This window comes from Dendrobates tinctorius, unplaced genomic scaffold (genome assembly GCF_039654945.1).
Source record: "Dendrobates tinctorius isolate UK_male_01 unplaced genomic scaffold, ASM3965494v1 ptg000139l, whole genome shotgun sequence".
NCBI classification, from domain to species: Eukaryota; Metazoa; Chordata; class Amphibia; order Anura; family Dendrobatidae; genus Dendrobates; species Dendrobates tinctorius.
The window spans coordinates 7381666-7401848 of NW_027361807.1; the positions used below are offsets into that span (position 1 = coordinate 7381666).

The following is a 20183-nucleotide window of genomic DNA, read 5'->3' on the forward strand; positions in this document are numbered from 1 at the left end:
TGTGTACGAGGTGTACGGAGCCGAGCCGCGTGTGTACGAGGTGTACGGAGCCGAGCCGCGTGTGTACGAGGTGTACGGAGCGGAGCCGTGTGTGTACGAAGTGTATGAAGCGGAGCCGCGTGTGTACGAGGTGTATGAAGCGGAGCCACGTGTGTACGAGGTGTATGGAGAGGAGCCGCGCGTGTACGAGGTGTACGGAGCCGTGTGTACGAGGTGTACGGAGCGGAGATGTGCGTGTATTTTGGCATGTGGGGGCCCATTTGAAAGTTCGCACTGGGGCCCATAACTTTGTAGTTACGCCACTGATCAGTTTCCTTCCATATTCCAAAGACATACTGATAGGAAATTAGATATAGACAGAAATTTTGATTGTGAACCCCAATGGGGACAGTGATGGTTATATCAGTAAAGCGCAAAAATAAAATCATAAAATAAACATAAAATTGTGGACAAAGTAAAATGTATACAATGGTAAATAGAACTTGCTGCCATTTTATTGTTTCATCAAGATTGTCATCTGAAGTGGTATAATATCAGCAGAAAATATAAACTTTCATTGTGTACCATAAGGAAATAAAATATCACAAATTATAACTTTACAAATGCAGGCACTTAACCAGGCAATGTATTGCTTAACATTATAATACACAAGCATGAAACTTCAGGCATATTCTTTCAGTGGAAAATTAATATGTTCTTGTGTATAATATCATACTGGAGTCACTTCTTGTAAAACTATAGACAAGAGTTATGTGTTACAGATTGTGCCAACAGTCAATATTTGGTCCGGAATTGTAACATAGATCTGTAGTCATATCCTGCGTTTCTTGCCCCGTCCCCGGTGACTGGCTCTTCTGCCGCTAGGCCGATGGCTGAACTGTTTTTTGAAGTCAACAAGGCAATCTGTGGCTTCTGAGATTGATACAAAAGATCTGATTGGGGAGTCGCTGAGGTCCTCATGCTCAGAGCTAGAACGGTCAACATGCTCATGTCTGGGAGGGCTGCATATAATCAACAAATACAGGAGAAATATTTTTTTAGCTATGTGCATTAGCTATGGATTTAATCAATTTTATATATTTTAAATAGGCTTCATATTCCCCCAAAAAGAAGCACAGTGAAACTATTTGCATAAAATGATCAAAGCGAAAAAGCACAGTAAACTACATTTATGAATGACACTTCAATTGTAGATCTGATCTGACACTGTATACAAAGAACGTACCCATACACAATAATGGATGCAGTGTATTGCCATTTGAAAACATTTAGGTAGAATGAATCACTATAACAATTTTCTCAAAATACAGAAAAGTATAGCCGTGGCATGACATTGTGTTTGCATCACACTGCAATGATGACCTTAATCCAGCCCTGGCTAATCAAACGTAGAGGCAAGAATTCCAAGATTTGCAGGGCTTCTGTCGGCACCATTATAGTCTATGCATACGACCGAATCCCATTTTGCGAGAGGGTTCGGACATAAGCCCCAATGGGACCAATGAACACCTGCCAGAACGCAGTGTGAAAGCATCCTATGGATTATACACATGTGGTCAAAATTGTTGGTACCCCTCGTTTAATGACAGAAAAACCCACAATGGTCACAGAAATAACTTGAATCTGACAAAAGTAATAATAGATCAAAAATCTATGAAAATGAACAAATGAAAGTCAGACATTGCTTTTCAACCATGCTTCCACAGAATTTAAAAAAAAATAAAAAACTCATTAAATAGGCCTGGACAGAAATGATGGTGTAGGGGTCTCGGGCAAGGCTGAGGGAGATGAGACGATGATGTGGTGGTGCTGCTGAAAGGTGTGCTGATCCCACAGAACTGGGGGGTGACCCACTCCTTAGCGCAAACAGACTGGAGACTGAGACAGAAAAAGTGCATTCAACAGGTCGGTGTTTATTCACCTTTCTTCAATGACTTCCAGGACTTTGTTACAGGATTTTCACAGTTCCTTAATACACAGACCCGGGGTATTTTCTTTTCTAGTTTCCACCGTCGTGGTGTCCTCTGTGGTTCTCCTCATTGTGGCTGCCCTAGGCACTTCCCCGTTCAGAGTACACCGGTGTACGTAACCCTCAGGCCGTCTCAGTCTGTCACTACTGTGTTCTGGGCCACACCCCTGTGACCGTCTCTACTGTCTGGTGCTTTCTGAGGGCTCTCCACTGCGCAGCAGACCCTCCTTTCTAGTGAGCTCCCCTGGCTGACTCAAGTTTCTAGAAGCTTACCTCAGTTTTTATACTCACAGCCTAGGTAGCCCCGCCCACTGTCACCTGACAGTCATCTCTGACCAATGAGAGTGACCTCGACCTCTGGCAGTTACATAACCTCTCTCATGGCAGTTATATAACTACACTTTACAAGCTCCCCACTGCCCTCTAATGGTCACTCTCAATATGGCACCCTCTTTCTTGATCTGAGTCCCTGTCAGGTCAACCTCCCCACATTCCCCTTCCTTTAACCATTGTCGTCCTCGACAATCTCGTCCTGGGGTGAAAGTGGTGTCAGAGACCTGGCACTGTCATGGTCGGCGTCTGGGTCACACAGACCCCATTGTCACAGACTCCTGGTCACACAGACTCCTGGTCACACAGACTCCTGGTCACACAGACTCCTGGTCACACAGACTCCTGGTCACACAGACTCCTGGTCACACAGACCCCTTCGTCACACAGACCCCTGGTCACACAGACCCCTTACACATGTACCCAGTCTGTCTGTCTCCTTCTTGTCCTGTCGTCATGCTCTCCGTACCCGGGACCTGCTGAACATACATTTTCTTTTTACAATAAATAACACTAACATTTCAAATGCACTACACACTTTTCGTATTTGTTGCAATATGTTTTTATCAAAACAGAACTCTTTTTTTTTTTTTTTTTTAAAACACAACACACTAAAAACATGTCAACCAGATGAGGCCAGGGGTGCCCCCCTTCCTTTAAATAGAACACTCTCATTAAGCATCCCTGATGCACCAGGAGGCTATGTTTCCTACGGGAACGCGGAACAGTCCCCTCATTGTACAACGGTGCACTACAGTCCCGGCAGTTCAATGCAGTAGGTGCTCCGGGCCACCTCCTGGCGGCCGATGTCTCGCCATAACAGGGGGACTCCACAGCCGCGGAGTCTCTGGGATGCCAAAAATACCTCTGGGCCTCGAGTGTCCCTGATGCCTGAGGCCCAGGAGTCCTTGTCCTTTTATGGAGGCTTGTACCCCTCAGGGTAGGCGGTGACGCTACTGCGTAATAGCCGCGGGGGCAAAACTCCTTGCAGTAGGAGACTAAATCTCCCGGTGGAGGAAGCCGGCCATGTCTGATGGAGGCCACGTTTAGATAAACTTTGTAGCTGGTGTTGTCTCTAATAAAGCCATAGCCCTTGTCAGTGTCCAAATATACCAGCCGCCCGCATGATCGTGGAACAGACATGCCAGCCTCTCCTTTCTCATGCAGCAGCCCCCAGATCTCCCGCTCTCTGGCCTTTTTTCCTTCAATGACCTCCGCAACCCAGTCAGAGCGTCCGGTATAGGCTGCAGAGGCCGGTGGGCGGGTCGCGGTCGAGGGCGGAACAGAAGCGGCCACAGGCTCCGATAGTGAGTAGGCCGCAGCCGGCTTTGACAGTGACGTCGGCGTGGCTGCAAGGGAGGCCGCAGCTGGTACCAAGGCTTCCACGGGCTCCGACAAAGCAATCTCAGGTAGGGCCACAGATGAAGCAGCGGCCGCACTTTCCGGTAAGTCAGACACTGCAACTGATGGCCCGATTTCAGTAGTGGCCGGGAGTGGGACCGATACGTTGGAAGTCAGCTTGACGGTGGTCACGCCGCTCAGAGCGGGAGGCACCACAGTGTAAAGAGATGGGCGGGGAGGCCGAGGATCGGTGTTCAAGGCCCCGTGGTCTGTCTGCTGCATGGTGTGTGGGGACGGGGTTGGCCTGGGGTGTCACCGGCAGGGCCGGGGGCCCGCTCACCTGCCCAGCCGCCGCGGCTTCCAGCAGACTCTCCCACCGCTCCTTCATCGGCTGCAGATATTCACCCCGCCGTCCAACAGGGTCGGCCTCCAGGCCCAACAGCTCCGCGGGGAAGCTCCCTGAGCATGTCTTCCGACGTGTCTCCAATTACTGGCGCCATCGCCATTCCTGGCGTCCGATACCCCGATAGCTACAGCGCCTCATGCCGTCCGAGGTCCAGTAGCCGAATGGTGCCAAACAGCCACAGCAGGTCTCTCCACCCGGGCCACTCCCATTCTTGGGGGGGTGCGGCGGTGGGCTTCTCCACCCATTTTCCAGGGTCCAACATGGGGGAACAGTTCTCTTCAGACGAACACCATTCCCTCCAGGGGCGGATTTTCTGTTTCTCTTTCTTTGGGCGCCAAATCACCACAGCCATTTTATTGGCAGCCAGCAATCCACAGTCCAGTTTTTAAATTGTAATCCACAGGGAACAACAACGAAACAATTCTTCACCCCGCACAGCTTGGGGGCCTTTGCTACTTGGTGGCAGGCCTGCCGCTGAAGATGTTGTATTGGCGGCAACAATCCTGCCGACTACGCCAAATGTAGGCGTCTCGGGCAAGGCTGAGGGAGATGAGACGATGATGTGGTGGTGCTGCTGATAGGCGGGGAATGTGTGCTGATCCCACAGAACTGGGGGGGTGACCCACTCCTTAGCGCAAACAGGCTGGAGACTGAGACAGAAAAAGTGCATTCAACAGGTTGGTGTTTATTCACCTTTCTTCAACGACTTCCAGGACTTTGTTACAGGATTTTCACAGTTCCTTAATACACAGACCCGGGGTACTTTCTTTTCCTAATTTCCACAGTCGTGGTGTCCTCTGTGGTTCTCTTCACTGTGGCTGCCCTAGGCACTTCCACCACAGCGCTTCCCCGTTCAGAGTACACCGGTGTAAGTAACCCTCAGGCCGTCTCAGTCTGTCGCTACTGTGTTCTGGGCCACCCCCCGTGACCGTCTCTACTGTCTGGTGCTTACTGAGGGCTCTCCACTGCGCAGCAGACTCTCCTTTCTAGTGAGCTCCCCTGGCTGACTCAAGCTTCTAGAAGCTTACCTCAGTTTTTATACTCACAGCCTAGGTAGCCCCGCCCACTGTCACCTGACAGTCATCTCTGACCAATGAGAGTGACCTCGACCTCTGGCAGTTACATAACCTCTCTCATGGTAGTTATATAACTACCCTATACAAGCTCCCCACTGCCCTCTAATGGTCACTCTCAATATGGCACCCTCTTTCTTGATCTGCGTGCCTCTGTCAGGTCAACCTCCCCACAATGGTACCCCTGAAAATAATGTAACAAAAGGGACATTTTAAATCAAGGTGTGTCCACTAATTAGCATCACAGGTGTCTACAATCTTGGAATCAGTGAGTGGCCTGCATAGAGGGCTAAAGACACTCACTGTGCTATTTGGTTGGTATCACACTCAACATGGAACGGAGGAAGCGAAGGAAAGAGTTGTCTCAGGAATTTATAAAGAAAATTATAGACAAATATGTTAAAGGTAAAAGTTATAAGACCATCTCCAAGCAGCTTGATGTTCCTGTGACTACAGTTGCACATATTATTCAGAAATGTAAGCTCCATGTGACTGTAGCCACCCTCCCTGGACGTGGCCAAATTAAATAAAAAAGACAGATAATACGAATGGTAACAAAACTTCTAAACAGATTAAAAGTTAACTTCAAGCTCAAGGAACATCAGTGTCAGATCGCACCATCCGTCGTATGAGCCAAAGTGGACTTCATGGGAGACGAACAAGGAGGATACTATTTTTGAAAAAAAAAAAAAAAAAAGAAACATAAAAACGCCAGACTGGAATTTGCTAAACTACATCTTGATAAGCCACAAAGCTTCTGGGAGAATATCCTATGGACAGATGAGACAAAATGGAACTTTTTGGCAAGGCACATCAGCTCTATGTTCATAGATGGAAAAATGAAGCATATCAAGAAAAGAACACTGTCCCTACTGTGAAACATGGAGGAGGCTCTGTTATGTTCTGAGGCTCCTTTGCTGCATCTGGCACAGGGTGTCTAGATACTGTGCAGGGTACAATGAAATCTCAAGACTAACAAGGGTATCTAGAGATAATTGTGCTGCCCAGTGTCAGAAGGCTTGGTCTCAGTCGCTGATCATGGGTTTTGCAAGAGGATGATGACCCAGAACACAGCTAAAAACATCCAAGAATGGCCAAGAGGAAAACATTGGGCTATTCTGAAGAGGCCTTCTATGAGCCCTGACCTAAATCCTTGTGAGCATCTTTGGAAAGAACTGAAACATGCCGTCTGGAAAAGGCAACCTCCAAACACTAAACAACTGGAGCAGTTTGCCCTTGACGAGCGGTCCAAAATACCTGTCGAGAGGTGCAGATTTCTCAATGACAGTTACAGGAATCGTTTGATTGCTGTGATTTCCTGAAAAGGCTGTGCAACAAAATATTAAGTTAAGGGTACAATTATTTCTGTCCAGGCCTATTTTTGGAGTTTTATTTTTTTAAAAATTCTGTGGAACCATGGCTGAAAAGCAATATCTGACTTTCATTTGTTAATTTTGATATATTTTTGATTTATTATTACTTTTGTCAGATTCAAGTTATTTCTGTCACCATTGTGGGTTTTTCTGTGATTAAACGAAGGGTACCAACAATATTGACCACGTGTGTATGTATGAGTGATCCGTTCTGATAGGACTTACCTCAGATTGGACGATTCTGGCTCATTACAATTTGATTCTACATAGGAAAACAGAAGCGAAATAATAAATGTCACCCATTATATGCAATACAGTGTAGCAATGGCAAGTCAGTTTAAATTGTCACTTTACTACATATTTGTTAACCACCCACTATTCAGGCAGTGTGTAGGGTTGTATGGATAGAAGGTTACTAACGATAATTAACAGTATAGAGTATAGTCACTAATTCACCTACATGGTTACATTCCTTTGTATGACAATAATGGGACATGATAGGAGGAGGTTTATCAAACATACATCATCTATTAGGATAAGAAATGCACACTAGGGAAGCAAATTTCCAAAAACAAGAGAAAATGAATGGCAGCTAGGGTATAAAATCAACACCTTTTCAGACCCACGATCACTTTGCACTGAACTCTGCAGAAAAATTGCTGGTATGTGGTGCTCAGCATGAATAAAGCTTCAACATGTCAATGCAGTTTTAAAGAAAAAAGTAATGCGGCACTTGCCAGCTTGAGAATATTTCCATTGTCTTTTAAATTCACCATTTGTGCTAAAGACAAGATAATGGACATACAGGTTATAAGAGGTATGCGGGGGAAAGAGGAGAATGGCCGTTTCGTGAATGTTCGCTTCAACGGGTCCCCCTTTAAGAAAACACTCGCGAAACGGCCGTCGTCCTCCTTTCCCCGCATGCCTCTTATAACCTACCTGTTTCCATTACCTTGTTTTTAGCACAAATGGTGAATTAAAAAGACAATGGAAATATTTTCAAGCTGGCGAGTGCCGCATTCCGTTTTTTTTTTTAAAACTGCATCGGCACACAAGGGAAGACTCAAAATGCTAATAACCAATATTCTAAACTGTTGTGAGCCAGTAAGAAGACCATCAGAACTTTAGAAAAAACTAGATGCTGTATTAAAAGGAATGTTACTGTACATATGTACTCTAGTACACATCCTTTTATGAAAAGTGTGACTATAAGGCTACATTCCCAAGATAAGATTTTGATGTTGCACATTTTCTGCAGCATTTCTGCATTTATTGGCTAACTTACGTTACTTGTGTTTCTTTGCATTTTTGAGTGCGTTTTTATTATGTATTTGACACTGCGGTTTTTGCCTCTTTTTGGTGTGTCATGTTTTTGATGCTTCCTGGCATGTGGCTTTAACAAAACTTTATGGATACAGTCACGTGCGGATTTCATGCATTTTTAGTGCATTTCTGTAAACACAGTAAAAACACGTGAATATGGATTTGACGCATTCAATGCAAGTCTATGGGGTAAATACTGAATGCACATAAAACACAGGGTACGCACAAGAAAAATGAACATGTTGTGGATTTTAAAGATGCACTGGAGGCCAGGATACAAAGCCTAAAAAATCCAGTGGGCATAAGATTTCTATAAATCCCATCCACTTGGCTGGAACTGTAAGGCGTTGCTTGTCTTTGAGCAGTGAAAATACACAGTGTCAAAAACTCATCATGGGAAATTAACCTAATGGGGTAGAGAAATAACTGTGCTGGTGTTTAGGTCTATAGTTTTTTTTTTTTCCAAGAAACTTATAGAATTTGCCTTCTCTGATACCTTCCAAGTTTTTTTTCATATAGTTATCATCAGGGCTGTGGAGTCGGAGAGTCGGTGCTCATTTTGGTGGTGTCGGAGTTGGAGTCGGTATAAAATGGACCGACTCCTAATATACTGTATATAATAAATTGGGTACAGTAGTTCAATGCAGAATATGCTGAAGATTTTTTCATAGGAATTTGGGAAAGTTATGAAATGTCCTATAAATGACTGTTCTATTCCTGATCTAAGGCTACATTCACACACAGCGTTTTCCCTGCGTTTTATGAGGATACGTTTTTCAGTTGCAAAAGCAGATCAGCTTTTTAAAAAAACCGCATCACCTGAAAGGTTTTTGAGCTCATAGATAATGTTTTCAATAGCAAAAGCAGATTAGAAATCTGCTCTATATATCCATTTATCCATATCTGTCTATCCATATCATATCTGTACCAAAAAGAATGAAAACCGGATAGCACACAGACTAACATTCCTTTTTTTTAGCACCAGTCAGGTACACCTCATAGCTGCCCAAAAGGACGCCCAGGACAGGCATTGCTCGTCTTCAGTAACATCAACATCAACTGACAGTTGGAATAAATAGAGAACATTCATCACCACATCTTCTTAAGGTGCAGGCTTTATTTTCAAGTGTAGGGGTGTGAAGTATGAGCTTCTGCAGCAGCTGGTGTGCGCAGTATGAAATTCTGCGGAACAGCATGACGTTCTGCCCCCCCCCAGGTTTGATCCTGGCTACGCCCATAGTGTGAATGTAGCCTGAGGATCTAGGCTTTATCTTAGCCAAGATAAGTCATAATGTGTGTGTGTGTGTGTGTATATATATATATATATATATATATATATATATATATATATATATATATATATATATATATATATATATATATATATATATATATATATATATATATATATACACATACACACACACACACACACACACACACACACACACACAGTACAGACCAAAAGTTTGGACACACCTTCTCAATCAAAGCGTTTTCTTTATTTTCATGACTATGAAAATTGTAGATTCACTCTGAAGGCATCAAAAGTATGAATTAACACATGTGGAATTATATAATTAACAAAAAAGTGTGAAACAACTGAAAATACTGTATGTCTTATATTCTAGGTTCTTCAAAGTAGCCACCTTTTGCTTTGCACACTCTTGGCATTCTCTTGATGAGCTTCAAGAGGTAGTCGCCGGAAATGTTTTTCACTTCACAGGTGTGCCCTGTCAGGTTTAATAAGTGGGATTTCTTGCCTTATAAATGAGGTTGGGACCATCAGTTGTGCTGTGTAGAAGTCTGGTGGATACACAGGTGATAGTCCTACTGAATAGACTTAGAATTTGTATTATGGCAAGAAAAAAGCAGCTGAGTAAAGAAAAACGAGTGGCCATCATTACTTTAAGAAATGAAGGTTAGTCAGTCCGAAAAATTGGGAAAACTTTAAAAGTGTCCCCAAGTGCATTGGCAAAAACCATCAAGCGCTACAAAGAAACTGGCTCACATGAGGACCGCCCCAGGAAAGGAAGACCAAGAGTCACCTCTGCTGCGGAGGATAAGTTCATCCTAGTCACCAGCCTCAGAAATCGCAGGTTAACAGCAGCTCAGAATAGAGACCAGGTCAATGCCACACAGAGTTCTAGCAGCAGACACATCTCTACAACAACTGTTAAGAGGAGACTTTGTGCAGCAGGCCTTCATGGTAAAATAGCTGCTAGGAAACCACTGCTAAGGACAGGCCACAAGCAGAAGAGACTTGTTTGGGCTAGAGAACACAAGGAATGGACATTAGACCAGTGGAAATCTGTGCTTTGGTCTGATGAGTCCAAATTTGAGACAACCACCATGTCTTTGTGCGACGCAGAAAAGGTGAACGGATGGACTCTACATGCCTGGTTCCCACCGTGAAGCATGGAGGAGGAGGTGTGATGGTGTGGGGGTTCTTTGCTGGTGACACTGTTGGGGATTTATTCAAAACTGAACGCATACTGAACCAGCATGGTTACCACAGCATCTTGCAGCGGCATGCTATTCCATCCGGTTTGTGTTTAGTTGGACCATCATTTATTTTTCAACAGGAAAATGGCCTCAAACACACGTCCAGGCTGTGTAAGGGCTATTTGACCAAGAAGGAGAGTGATGGGGTGCTACGCCAGATGACCTGGCCTCCACAGTCACCAGACCTGAACCCAATCGAGATGGTTGGGGTGAGCTGGACCGCAGAGTGAAGGCAAAAGGGCCAACAAGTGCTAAGCATCTCTGGGAACTCCTTCAAGACTGTTGGAAGACCATTTCTGGTGACTACCACTTGAAGCTCATCAAGAGAATGCCAAGAGTGTGCAAAGCAGTAATCAAAGCAAAAGGTGGCTACTTTGAAGATTCTAGAATAGAAGACACATTTTCAGTTGTTTCATACTTTAATTATATAATTCCACGTGTTAATTCATTGTTTTGATGTCTTCAGAATGAATCTACAATTTTCATAGTCATGAAAATAAAGAAAACTCTTTGAATGAGAAGGTGTGTCCAAACTTTGGTCTGTACCGTATACATGTACATGTATACAGTGTAGTACATATTTACAATTTATTACAGTTTTTTGTGTTCTAAAGTTGTATTCCAATAAATATATATTCTGTTCTATCTAAATATCTTGATTTTTGGATCATAGAAATGATTAAATGTCTGATGTTCACATTGTACTACAATAAATTTTTCAATTAAATATAAGCAATATATGTGGGAGTCGGAGTCGTGGAGTCAGAGTCGGAATAAGGGAAATTGAGGAGTCGGAGTCGCAGGTTTGGCTTACAGACTCCACAGCCCTGTTTATCATGCAAGTAATGGTTATAGGGAACCAGTCATTAGGTCTAACACCCCTAAGTCACTATATAGGAGACGAAGGAACATTTCAGAACATAGCAATTATCTAGGAGCAGTAATAAAGTATACCTCAGAAAAAAGTTTTAACAATTTCTGTTCCGTATGCAAATGAGTCTCCAAATGTCCCCTGGGCTTTGCATCAGCATCAATTGGAGGGGTGGCCCAACATAATTGACTTCACTAGACGCTTTCTATGAATTTTAGGAACATTTAAACAGTATACTCCAAAAAAAAAAAAAAAAAATAAGATGTAAGTCCCTCATCACAGCCTTTCCTCTCGTGTCATATATTTCATGCAGCATGATTCATTTCCGAATCTTTTTATTTAAAATTGTCAGCTATGGTGGTTTAGGACGGTCATAGAATGAAAAATAAATACATTTATATCATATGATAAATTGGCCCATCTGAAAAGCAGTAAGTCATGCAAGGGTAGATTTTGCCAGGAAACTTCATGTGATGGCTATTTAGTAAAAACTGACAAACCTAGAATAAAGGCCACATACTCTTCCAACAGAGGCTGGCTTTGTTATGTCCCTGTTTGGCCTCAACAAAAGCAAAGAAAAGTCTGTTAAAATGATTTTCATTAAGAAAGTGCTCACAGGGGAAAAATCTAGTAATGAGCGAATCTCTACTACATGCTTGTGGTAAAGGGTCTACAAAAGAACACAAGACAAGAAGTACACAGAGGCAATGAGTGGTTTTCTGTAAAATGAATAACAAAAAGAAACGTCTTATAGGAAGTCTCATGAATATCCTTAATTATTCTCCAAGTGCCAAGTTGTGCTTTGATTGTGATGTAGAACATTTCCCTGGTGGATTTCTTGTGTGTTGTGTTTTTCATTACAGCTTCAACAATTTTAGAAGTATAACTGCCATTTAATACTTTTTACAGATCTTGACTTATTGGGCTTTCATCTTGAAATCTAAGTACCTCAGAATACCTAAAGATGGCTTTATAAGAGAAAACAAGGGCGGGGGCGCAGACATAGGGCTTCACCTGGTATAAATCAATTAAAATATAAAAGTACTCTGGAGTACTCACCCTTTATGGGTTGTGTTCAGACACAACCACTCTCAACGTTTGTTGCAGTCATATAGCTGCTGCAGAGCTCGTGCAGATGGACAGCGTCCACTAGGTATCATAAGTTGAGGATCCAAAAAAAGCACTTCTGAGCATCCGCGCTGCTTTAGTGATAAGCATTCTTCAGAAATCCATATAAATCTTTCAAGTTCTTTATTATATGTACTACAGAAACTACACGTTTCGAGGTGACAAACCGCACCTCTTCTTCAGGTTACAGTACAGAGTTTAAACCTGAAGAAGAGGTGCGGTTTGTTACCTCGAAACGCGTAGTTTCTGTAGTACATATAATAAAGAACTTGAAAGATTTATATGGATTTCTGAAGAATGCTTATCACTAAAGCAGCGCGGATGCTCAGAAGTGCTTTTTTTGGATCCTCAACTTATAAAGATGGCTTTGACACTGATGTTTACATTTAAAATCTGTCACAAAGAAGGGTGCATAAGGTTTTTCTCCCTTTTAGATACACCCTGGCTCCTAGAATATCATATTTTGAAGGGCTTTGGGCATTGGAAGCTTAAGGGTATAAGATGTGTTTCACAAATTGTGGAGAACGGTGTGATTAAGCAATTTCTGGACATACGCTGATAAATAAAATTTACACTGTGAATGTTCATCTTTCCCCCTTTGTATGTATCCTGGGATATGTTGAAGACTAGTGATCAATACAAGTGCTTGTTACTTGAGTTTGCCAAGGGTGCTCAGGTATGTTTTGCGGTTGTTAGACAGCCACAAATCATACAGGGATTGCCCGTGTATGTCAGGCAATCCTCACGTTTGGTGGCTACCTGACAGACGCAAAATATGCAGATGCTCGAACATGTCACTTGCGCACCCGCGATAGTCTGTGCACATCTGAGCACCCTAAGGCCTCTTTCACACTTCAGTTTTTTGCATCAGTCAAGATCCGCCAAAAGAACGGATGGCGGATCTGTTTTAGTACTGATGACAACGGATGGCACCCGTCCGTTTTTTTGATGAGAGAGAGAATTTTTTTTTTTTTTCTGTCCGGCACCCAGAAAGAAATTCGGGTTAAATGAGTGTCTGGAGGATCCGTCACAGAAAAAAACCTTGCAAGCTCCGTTTTGAAATCTTTGAGGATGGTAACGGACAGGAACTTTTGGCGGATCCGCCAAAAAAACGGATGCAACGGACGGCAATCAGTCACAATCCGCCAATAATGGAAGTCTATGGGGGAAAAAAACGGATCCTCAAAAAAAAATTGCGGATCCGTTTTTTTCAAAACCTGGCGGATTGTGACTGATTGTAAAAAAACGGAAGTGTGAAAGAGGCCTAAGCAAACTCTAGTAATGAGCACTTACGCTCATCAACATTGAAGACCTCCATGTATCTAAACCACATCAAACCACAGTAATGTGTATGTTATATAAACTCAGAAGCTTATCGCACAACATTGGATGTAGGAACCCCCACCAACCAAACGAGAATTTCTTGACAAGGTCAAGTGGCTTATTTTAATGGAGAAAAGCATTCATTGAGCAACATTCAGTTGGAAAATATGAGGCTTTATGGGCTCAACGGCGCGATAAGTTGGGCTTGCCCACTTCCATCCCGTTAGACACCATCTACCATTTTATTAAGTTCTCCTTTTTAATATTGAACAGGATTGTCTATCTCTGGCCAAATGAAGTGATGTAAACACAACATGTCAAATGATCTCCCATGTCCTTACATGACTAGTCATTTTAATTGTTTTATCAGAAGTGGTGAAACTTGATATGGGGGAGGTGGGATGGGCTGATGGGGTTGATTTGTTAAATTGGTTTCTTATACTATTAAAATTAAACAAAAGTATTTGACCAAAAATAGTCTGTCCCAAACCAATAAAGCAAACCATAAAAATAAAGGTGTTTGCTCATTGACTGTAAATTGTAGATGCCAGGCTACACAGTTTGTGCTGAAATGCTCAGTGAAGATCTCTCAAAGATTGTTTTATCTGTATAGGATATGCAGCAAATCCACACCAGATCCTAAAATCTCCATATTTTTCCATCATCCCATTCACATACTCTGTGCTGTACCTGGCTGAGAATATTAGATGCAGAATCTGCAGTGAAAATCTGCCACATCTGAATGTTGTCCAAGTCTTTTGCCCAACAGAGCAGATTTCCAATTTACTGATTTCCAGATATGACTATTGCTAAGATACTCTCAACTGAACTGACATCCATTGGGTATCACACACAGGTTCATCAAAATAAGACTCATGCATTATATTCAGTGGGTATCTAACAGGTGTCATAATAAACAGACCGCCAATGGGCAGTCTCTATACCACAGCCAATGCCAGATCGAGTGAAGAGATTACTGCATTATTAAAGGCATTGTCCAAGCAAAACAAAATGTTACCTGGGACCTGGATGTGTAAATATATATTCTGTAATATTTACATACTGGCACACACCTAGATTCAGCACAGACTTCTCCATTCTGTGCAGAGAGACAGCAAGTGAAGACGTCACCATTCAACCTGCAACTGGACTAATGAGGCTTGTGATTGGCTGCAGCTGTAAGGTGACCTTGAGCAGCAAATTAGCAGATTTCTTCTGATGATGCTCTGACCATAGTCACTTTACCACAGCAGCCAATTACAGGTCCCAATAGTCCAGTGACTGATTGAATGGGGACGTCTCCAGTTCCTTTGCTAGGGCCAAGAAACAGCCTGTGCTTGATGCAGGTGGGTGCCGATAGGTGAGCATTATGGAGTTTGTTACGTTTTACACATCTAGTGCCCTGAGCAAAGTTTCATTTTACTTAGACAAACCCTCCAGTCTCTTCTCTAGAACTACTAATGCCTGCTGGTTGACCTCAGCGGTGAGTAATTCGCTGGCTGTTGCTAGGTACATATGTGTGGTCACGAAGGTCCAAGTTTGAGCCAATGCCAATCCAATATGTTTCAAAAGCCACGACTTTCTTCTTCAGGGATGGCTCAATTTTGGGGCTGTCAGACTTTTAATAGTGGCAGGTTTAAATATGTAAATTACATGAATTCTTGGCAACACTTGCACACAAGTTGGTTGCAGGTATATGTATAAGATTCATCTGGCTATTTAGTTATATTTGACTGAGTTTTATATTGAAATCCAAACAGTTCAAACTCACTGTTGTGGCCATTGGGCTTTAAAGTATTGAGGTCGAAAATCCATTGGGTTTCTGTGTGAGACTTTTTTTTTTTTTTAAATAAAATAACCACCCCCCTCCCGTCCTCTTTCACTATTTGAATGCCTTCATGTTTTTCAGCATAGTGTTTGGATAGGGAATGTCCATCAAATTTGTTTTGTGATATTGCGGATATGCTCGCCTATTCGTTTGGTCAGAGGTCTTTCTGGTACGGCCCGCGTACTTTTTGTGACAGGGGCAATCAATGCAATATATCACTCATTTTGTCTGGCAGGTAATAAAATCATGAATGGCATATGGGAGCTTCCCGTGGTTAAATTCATTTCTTTTCTTGGGGAGTAATGTGTGGCATACTTTGAACCGATTACATGGAAAAAATCCATTCATGTTAATTTATGATGTTATAAGTACATTATCTGATAGTTCTTTGCACGGTAGGTGCTATCAGGTTTCCAATATTTTATGCCTTTCCAAAGTAGGGCTGATCTGGAAAGAATTCCTCCATTACTTTATCCTCCCCTTATAGATTCCAATATTTTTTAAACCAACAGTGCAACGCACAAATTGCTCTAATGCACAGCACAGATCCCACTATATTTATTTACCCGCTAACGGGGCAGCAATGTACACGTGACTGTCCCCTGGAGTTAATTATGATACACCAGTATATACGGCATTTTTCAGTACCTAATATACACATTGTATTCCCTCTTCTTTATATAAAATTATTTAAAGTATAATATTAACACCGCAATTATATTCCTCTTTTGTCTCAGCACGTACTTTGTGTACACCTCTTTATTCCTCCCGCAGCGCCGTTTTTACGTAATCTTAGACATTCTCCTGTTATGAAAAATAATATCAAATGCCACAAAAGTGTTTAGTAGCCATATATAATAAAAACAATGCAGCATGCGATACCTTACTACAGACGAGTCATACCTGCCAAGGAGGATTCTGACTGCTCCAGCATGTTAAGCAGCCTGCCATTGCGTTTTGGATATTCCTGTCGAAGATCGGGGAAGACAGCTGTCAGAATCTAGCAAATAACATTTCTCTAAAACAAAGTCGCAAATGCTAAGGATAAAGTGGAACTGAACCTATGAAAAACTAAATATGGTATTGTCCCTAAAAGCACTGTTAATTGGTGGTGGGTTCAGGACCTGAGGACCACATCAATCGCTCAAACCACAGGGATTTGAAAAAGCTATAACACGTTAATACATTACAAGTTTAGGTACACTGACTTTACAGGGCAAAATTACTGATGACGTAATGTTTACAATAAATGGAACCATCTGATTCACAGTGTATGTAGCAGGTAAGTCTTTACTTCATACACACTACCCTAAGCGTTATGGAGGTCACCTTCACATTTCATATACTGCTTTGGAGTCATCAATTTTTCATAAAACATGGATTTTTGTGAGTACTCACCGTAAAATCCTTTTCTCCGAGACGCTCATTGGGGGACACAGAGACTGTGGGTGTATGCTACTGCCGTCTGGAGGCTGACACTAGGTATACAAAAAACAAGTTAGCTCCTCCTCCGCCACATACACCCTCGCCCCGGTACCGGGCGGAAACCAGTTTAGTGCAAAAAGCAGTAGGAGGACATAAACATAGTTTTAACCTTATGCCAAACATATGTCTGAAAAAGGACCACCCTACCTTAAACAAGGAATTACATTAATTAAATAAACGAAAGCCACCTGGCTATTAGGGTGGGTGCTGTGTCCCCCAATGAGCGTCTCAGAGAAAAGGATTTTACGGTGAGTACTCACAAAAATCCATGTTTCTCCTTCGTCTCATTGGGGGACACAGAGACTGTGGGACGTCCTAAAGCAGTCCCTGGGTGGGAAGACAACTCACCGCTCCAAGCCGCATGCCCTCCTGTCTAAAGGTGTGCCACTGCTGCCTGGAGAATTTTCCTACCCAGGCTCGCATCAGACGAAGCCTGAGTATGCACCTTGTAGTGCTTACAAAAAGTGTGCAGGCTGGACCAGGTTGCTGCCTTGCATACCTGTTCTGCCGAAGCCTGGTGCCGAAGCGCCCAAGAGGCGCCCACTGCCTGAGTAGAGTGCGCCCCTATTCCTGTAGGAACCGGCGTGCCTCCTGAATAGTTAGGCGAATCCATCTGGCTATGGTTGACCGTGAAGCTGGGAGCCCCTTCCTGCGCCCTTCAGGGATCACAAACAGCGAGTCTGTCTGGCGGAAAGGTGCTGTCCTTGACACATTCCTCCTGAGAGCTCTTACCAGGTCCAACGTGTGGAGCGCTCTCTCCACTCTGTGAACTGGTGCCGGACAAAACGAAGGCAGAACAATGTCCTCATTAATATGGAAAGAGGACACGACCTTCGGCAAAAAAGGCGGCGGCGGTCTAAGGACTACCTTATCCTTAAAAAAAGTCAAAAATGGAGCCCTACAAGACAATGCCCCCAACTCTGAGACCCGCCTAATGGAAGTTATGGCTACCAGGAATACCACCTTCCTGGAGAGATATGCCAACGAAACCTCCTGTAACGGCTCAAACGGGCCCTCCTGCAGGACACTCAGTACCAGATTCAGGTCCCAGGCCTCCAAGGGTGCCCTAAAGGGGGGTACCAAATGAGAAACCCCTTGAATGAACGTCCTGACCTGCATGATGGTAGCGATCTTCCGCTGAAAAAGGACCGACAAGGCCGATATCTGCCTCCTAAGGGAACTCGGAGCCAACCTGCGTCTAGGCCAGACTGGAGAAAGGCCAGGATGTTGGGGACCGAGAAGGATAATGGCGCCACTCCGTGTTCTCGCCACCACTGAAAGAAAACCCTCCAAGTGTTATGATAGATTCTCGCCGAGGCCGGTTTCCGGGCGCTAACCATTGTAGCCACCACATCACGCCCGAACCCCGCCTAGGTCAGAACCCAAGATTCAACGGCCACGCCGTCAAACACAGGGCCCCTAAGTTCAAGTGGCAGATCGGCCCCTGAGACAGCAAGTCTGGACGTTCTGGTAGCCGCCAGGGTACGTCTGCGAGGAGCTGCACCAGATCCGCATACCATGCCCGACGGGGCCAATCTGGGGCCAGCAGAATCGCCGGAACCCCCTCGGTCTTGATCTTTCTGATGACCCTCGGGAGAAGAGGCAGCGGGGGAAACAAGTATGGGAGCCGAAACTGGTTCCATGGCAGGACCAGCGCATCTACTGCGATCGCTCGCGGGTCCCGAGACCGGGCGACAAACACGCTCACCTTGGCGTTTTCCCTGGAGGCCATCAGGTCCACGTCCGGAGTCCCCCACCGCTGGCAAATTTGCTGAAAGACATCGGGGTGCAGAGACCATTCCCCGGCCGCGATCCCCTGCCTGCTTAGGAAATCTGCTGCCCAATTTTCCACACCTGGTATGTGAACTGCTGAGATCGAGTGGTTCCTCTCGGCCCAGCGGAGTACATGCTCTATCTCGCGCATGGTTGCCCTGCTGCGCGTGCCTCCCTGGTGATTCACGAATGCTACTGCCGTGGCGTTGTCTGACTGAATCCGGACCGGGCACCCTGCCAGCAAGTGCTGAAACTGCTGCAGTGCCAACCGCACTGCTAGAATCTCCAACAAGTTGATAGGGAGACGCGCGTCTTGAGGCGACCATTGCCCCTGGGCCGTGTGGTGGCGGAAGATTGCCCCCCAACCGAAAAGACTCGCATCGGTCGTGATCACTAACCACTGATCCGGGGGGAAAGGGCCTCCCCTGACGGAGAGAGGAGTCGCGCGTCCACCACTGAAGCGCCCTTCGGACCTGAGAGGACAACCTGCACTGATGATCGAGCGAGAACGGACTTTTGTCCCATGTCGCTAAGAGAGCATGCTGCAGGGGACGGAGATGAAATTGCGCAAACGGAATTGCTTCCATCGCCGCCACCATCTTCCCTAGAACCCTCATCCCAAACCGGATAGTGTGGGGCCCCGGCTGTTGAAGGGTTCGAACTCCCTGCCGAAGTGCCCGAGCCTTGTCCTGAGGGAGAATCACCAACCCTCGGGAAGTATCGAAAATCATCCCTAGAAACAGAATCCTCTGGGCTGGAGTAAGGGATGATTTCTTCCCGTTGACCAACCATCCTAGGCGAGCTAGGGTATCCAGAGTGATGCTGACATTCTCCTCGCAAGCTCGAAAGGACGGACCCTTTACCAGGAGGTCGTCCAGGTACGGCAAAACCACTATGCCCCGAGAATGTAGAGTGGCCATAACGACCGCCATCACTTTTGTGAATATCCTGGGGGCCGTGGCCAACCCGAAAGGTAGGGCCACAAACTTGAAATGTCGCCCATCGATTGCGAACCGCAGGAATTTTTGATGCGGGGGAAAAATAGGGATGTGCAGGTAGGCATCCTGGATATCGATGGAGGCCAAATATTCTCCCTGCTCCATGGACGATATGACCGACCGGAGAGATTCCATGCGGAAATGCCTGACCCTGATGAACCTGTTCAGGAGCTTTAAGTCCAGAACCGGCCTTACTGTTCCATCCTTCTTGGGTACCGCGAACAGGTTGGAATAAAAACCCCGGGTTTTTTCGCCCTCTGGTACGGGGACAATGACCTCGTTGCGCTGCAGCACCTCGATGGCCTCTAGCAAAGCCTGTGCCCGAACTTCCGTCTTGGGAAGCCGAGAAAGAAAAAATCGTTTTGGCGGATCCCTGATGAATTCTATTTTGTACCCGGAAGACACTAATTCTGCCACCCATTCGTCGCGCGCCACTGCGACCCAGACGTGGCAGAAC

General features: G+C 44.6%; 1 protein-coding gene across 5 annotated transcripts in view; it reads right to left on the reverse strand.

Annotated features, from left to right (window-relative positions):
• Nucleotides 1-472: 472 nt before the first annotated feature.
• UIMC1 (ubiquitin interaction motif containing 1) overlaps nucleotides 473-20183 on the reverse strand; it is a 273520-nt gene continuing 253809 nt past the window's right edge. For 4 of the 5 annotated variants that reach the window (XM_073544992.1, XM_073544993.1, XM_073544991.1 and 1 more), the window contains exons 12-15: nucleotides 16374-16437; nucleotides 16215-16274; nucleotides 6718-6754; nucleotides 473-1001 (exon numbers count right to left, since the gene is read on the reverse strand). In XM_073544992.1, the coding sequence (XP_073401093.1) occupies nucleotides 812-1001; nucleotides 6718-6754; nucleotides 16215-16274; nucleotides 16374-16437 (351 nt within the window). In that variant the 3' untranslated portion in view covers nucleotides 473-811. The remainder of the gene's footprint in view (nucleotides 1002-6717; nucleotides 6755-16214; nucleotides 16275-16373; nucleotides 16438-20183) is intronic. The other variant, XM_073544994.1, reaches the window with a different exon arrangement.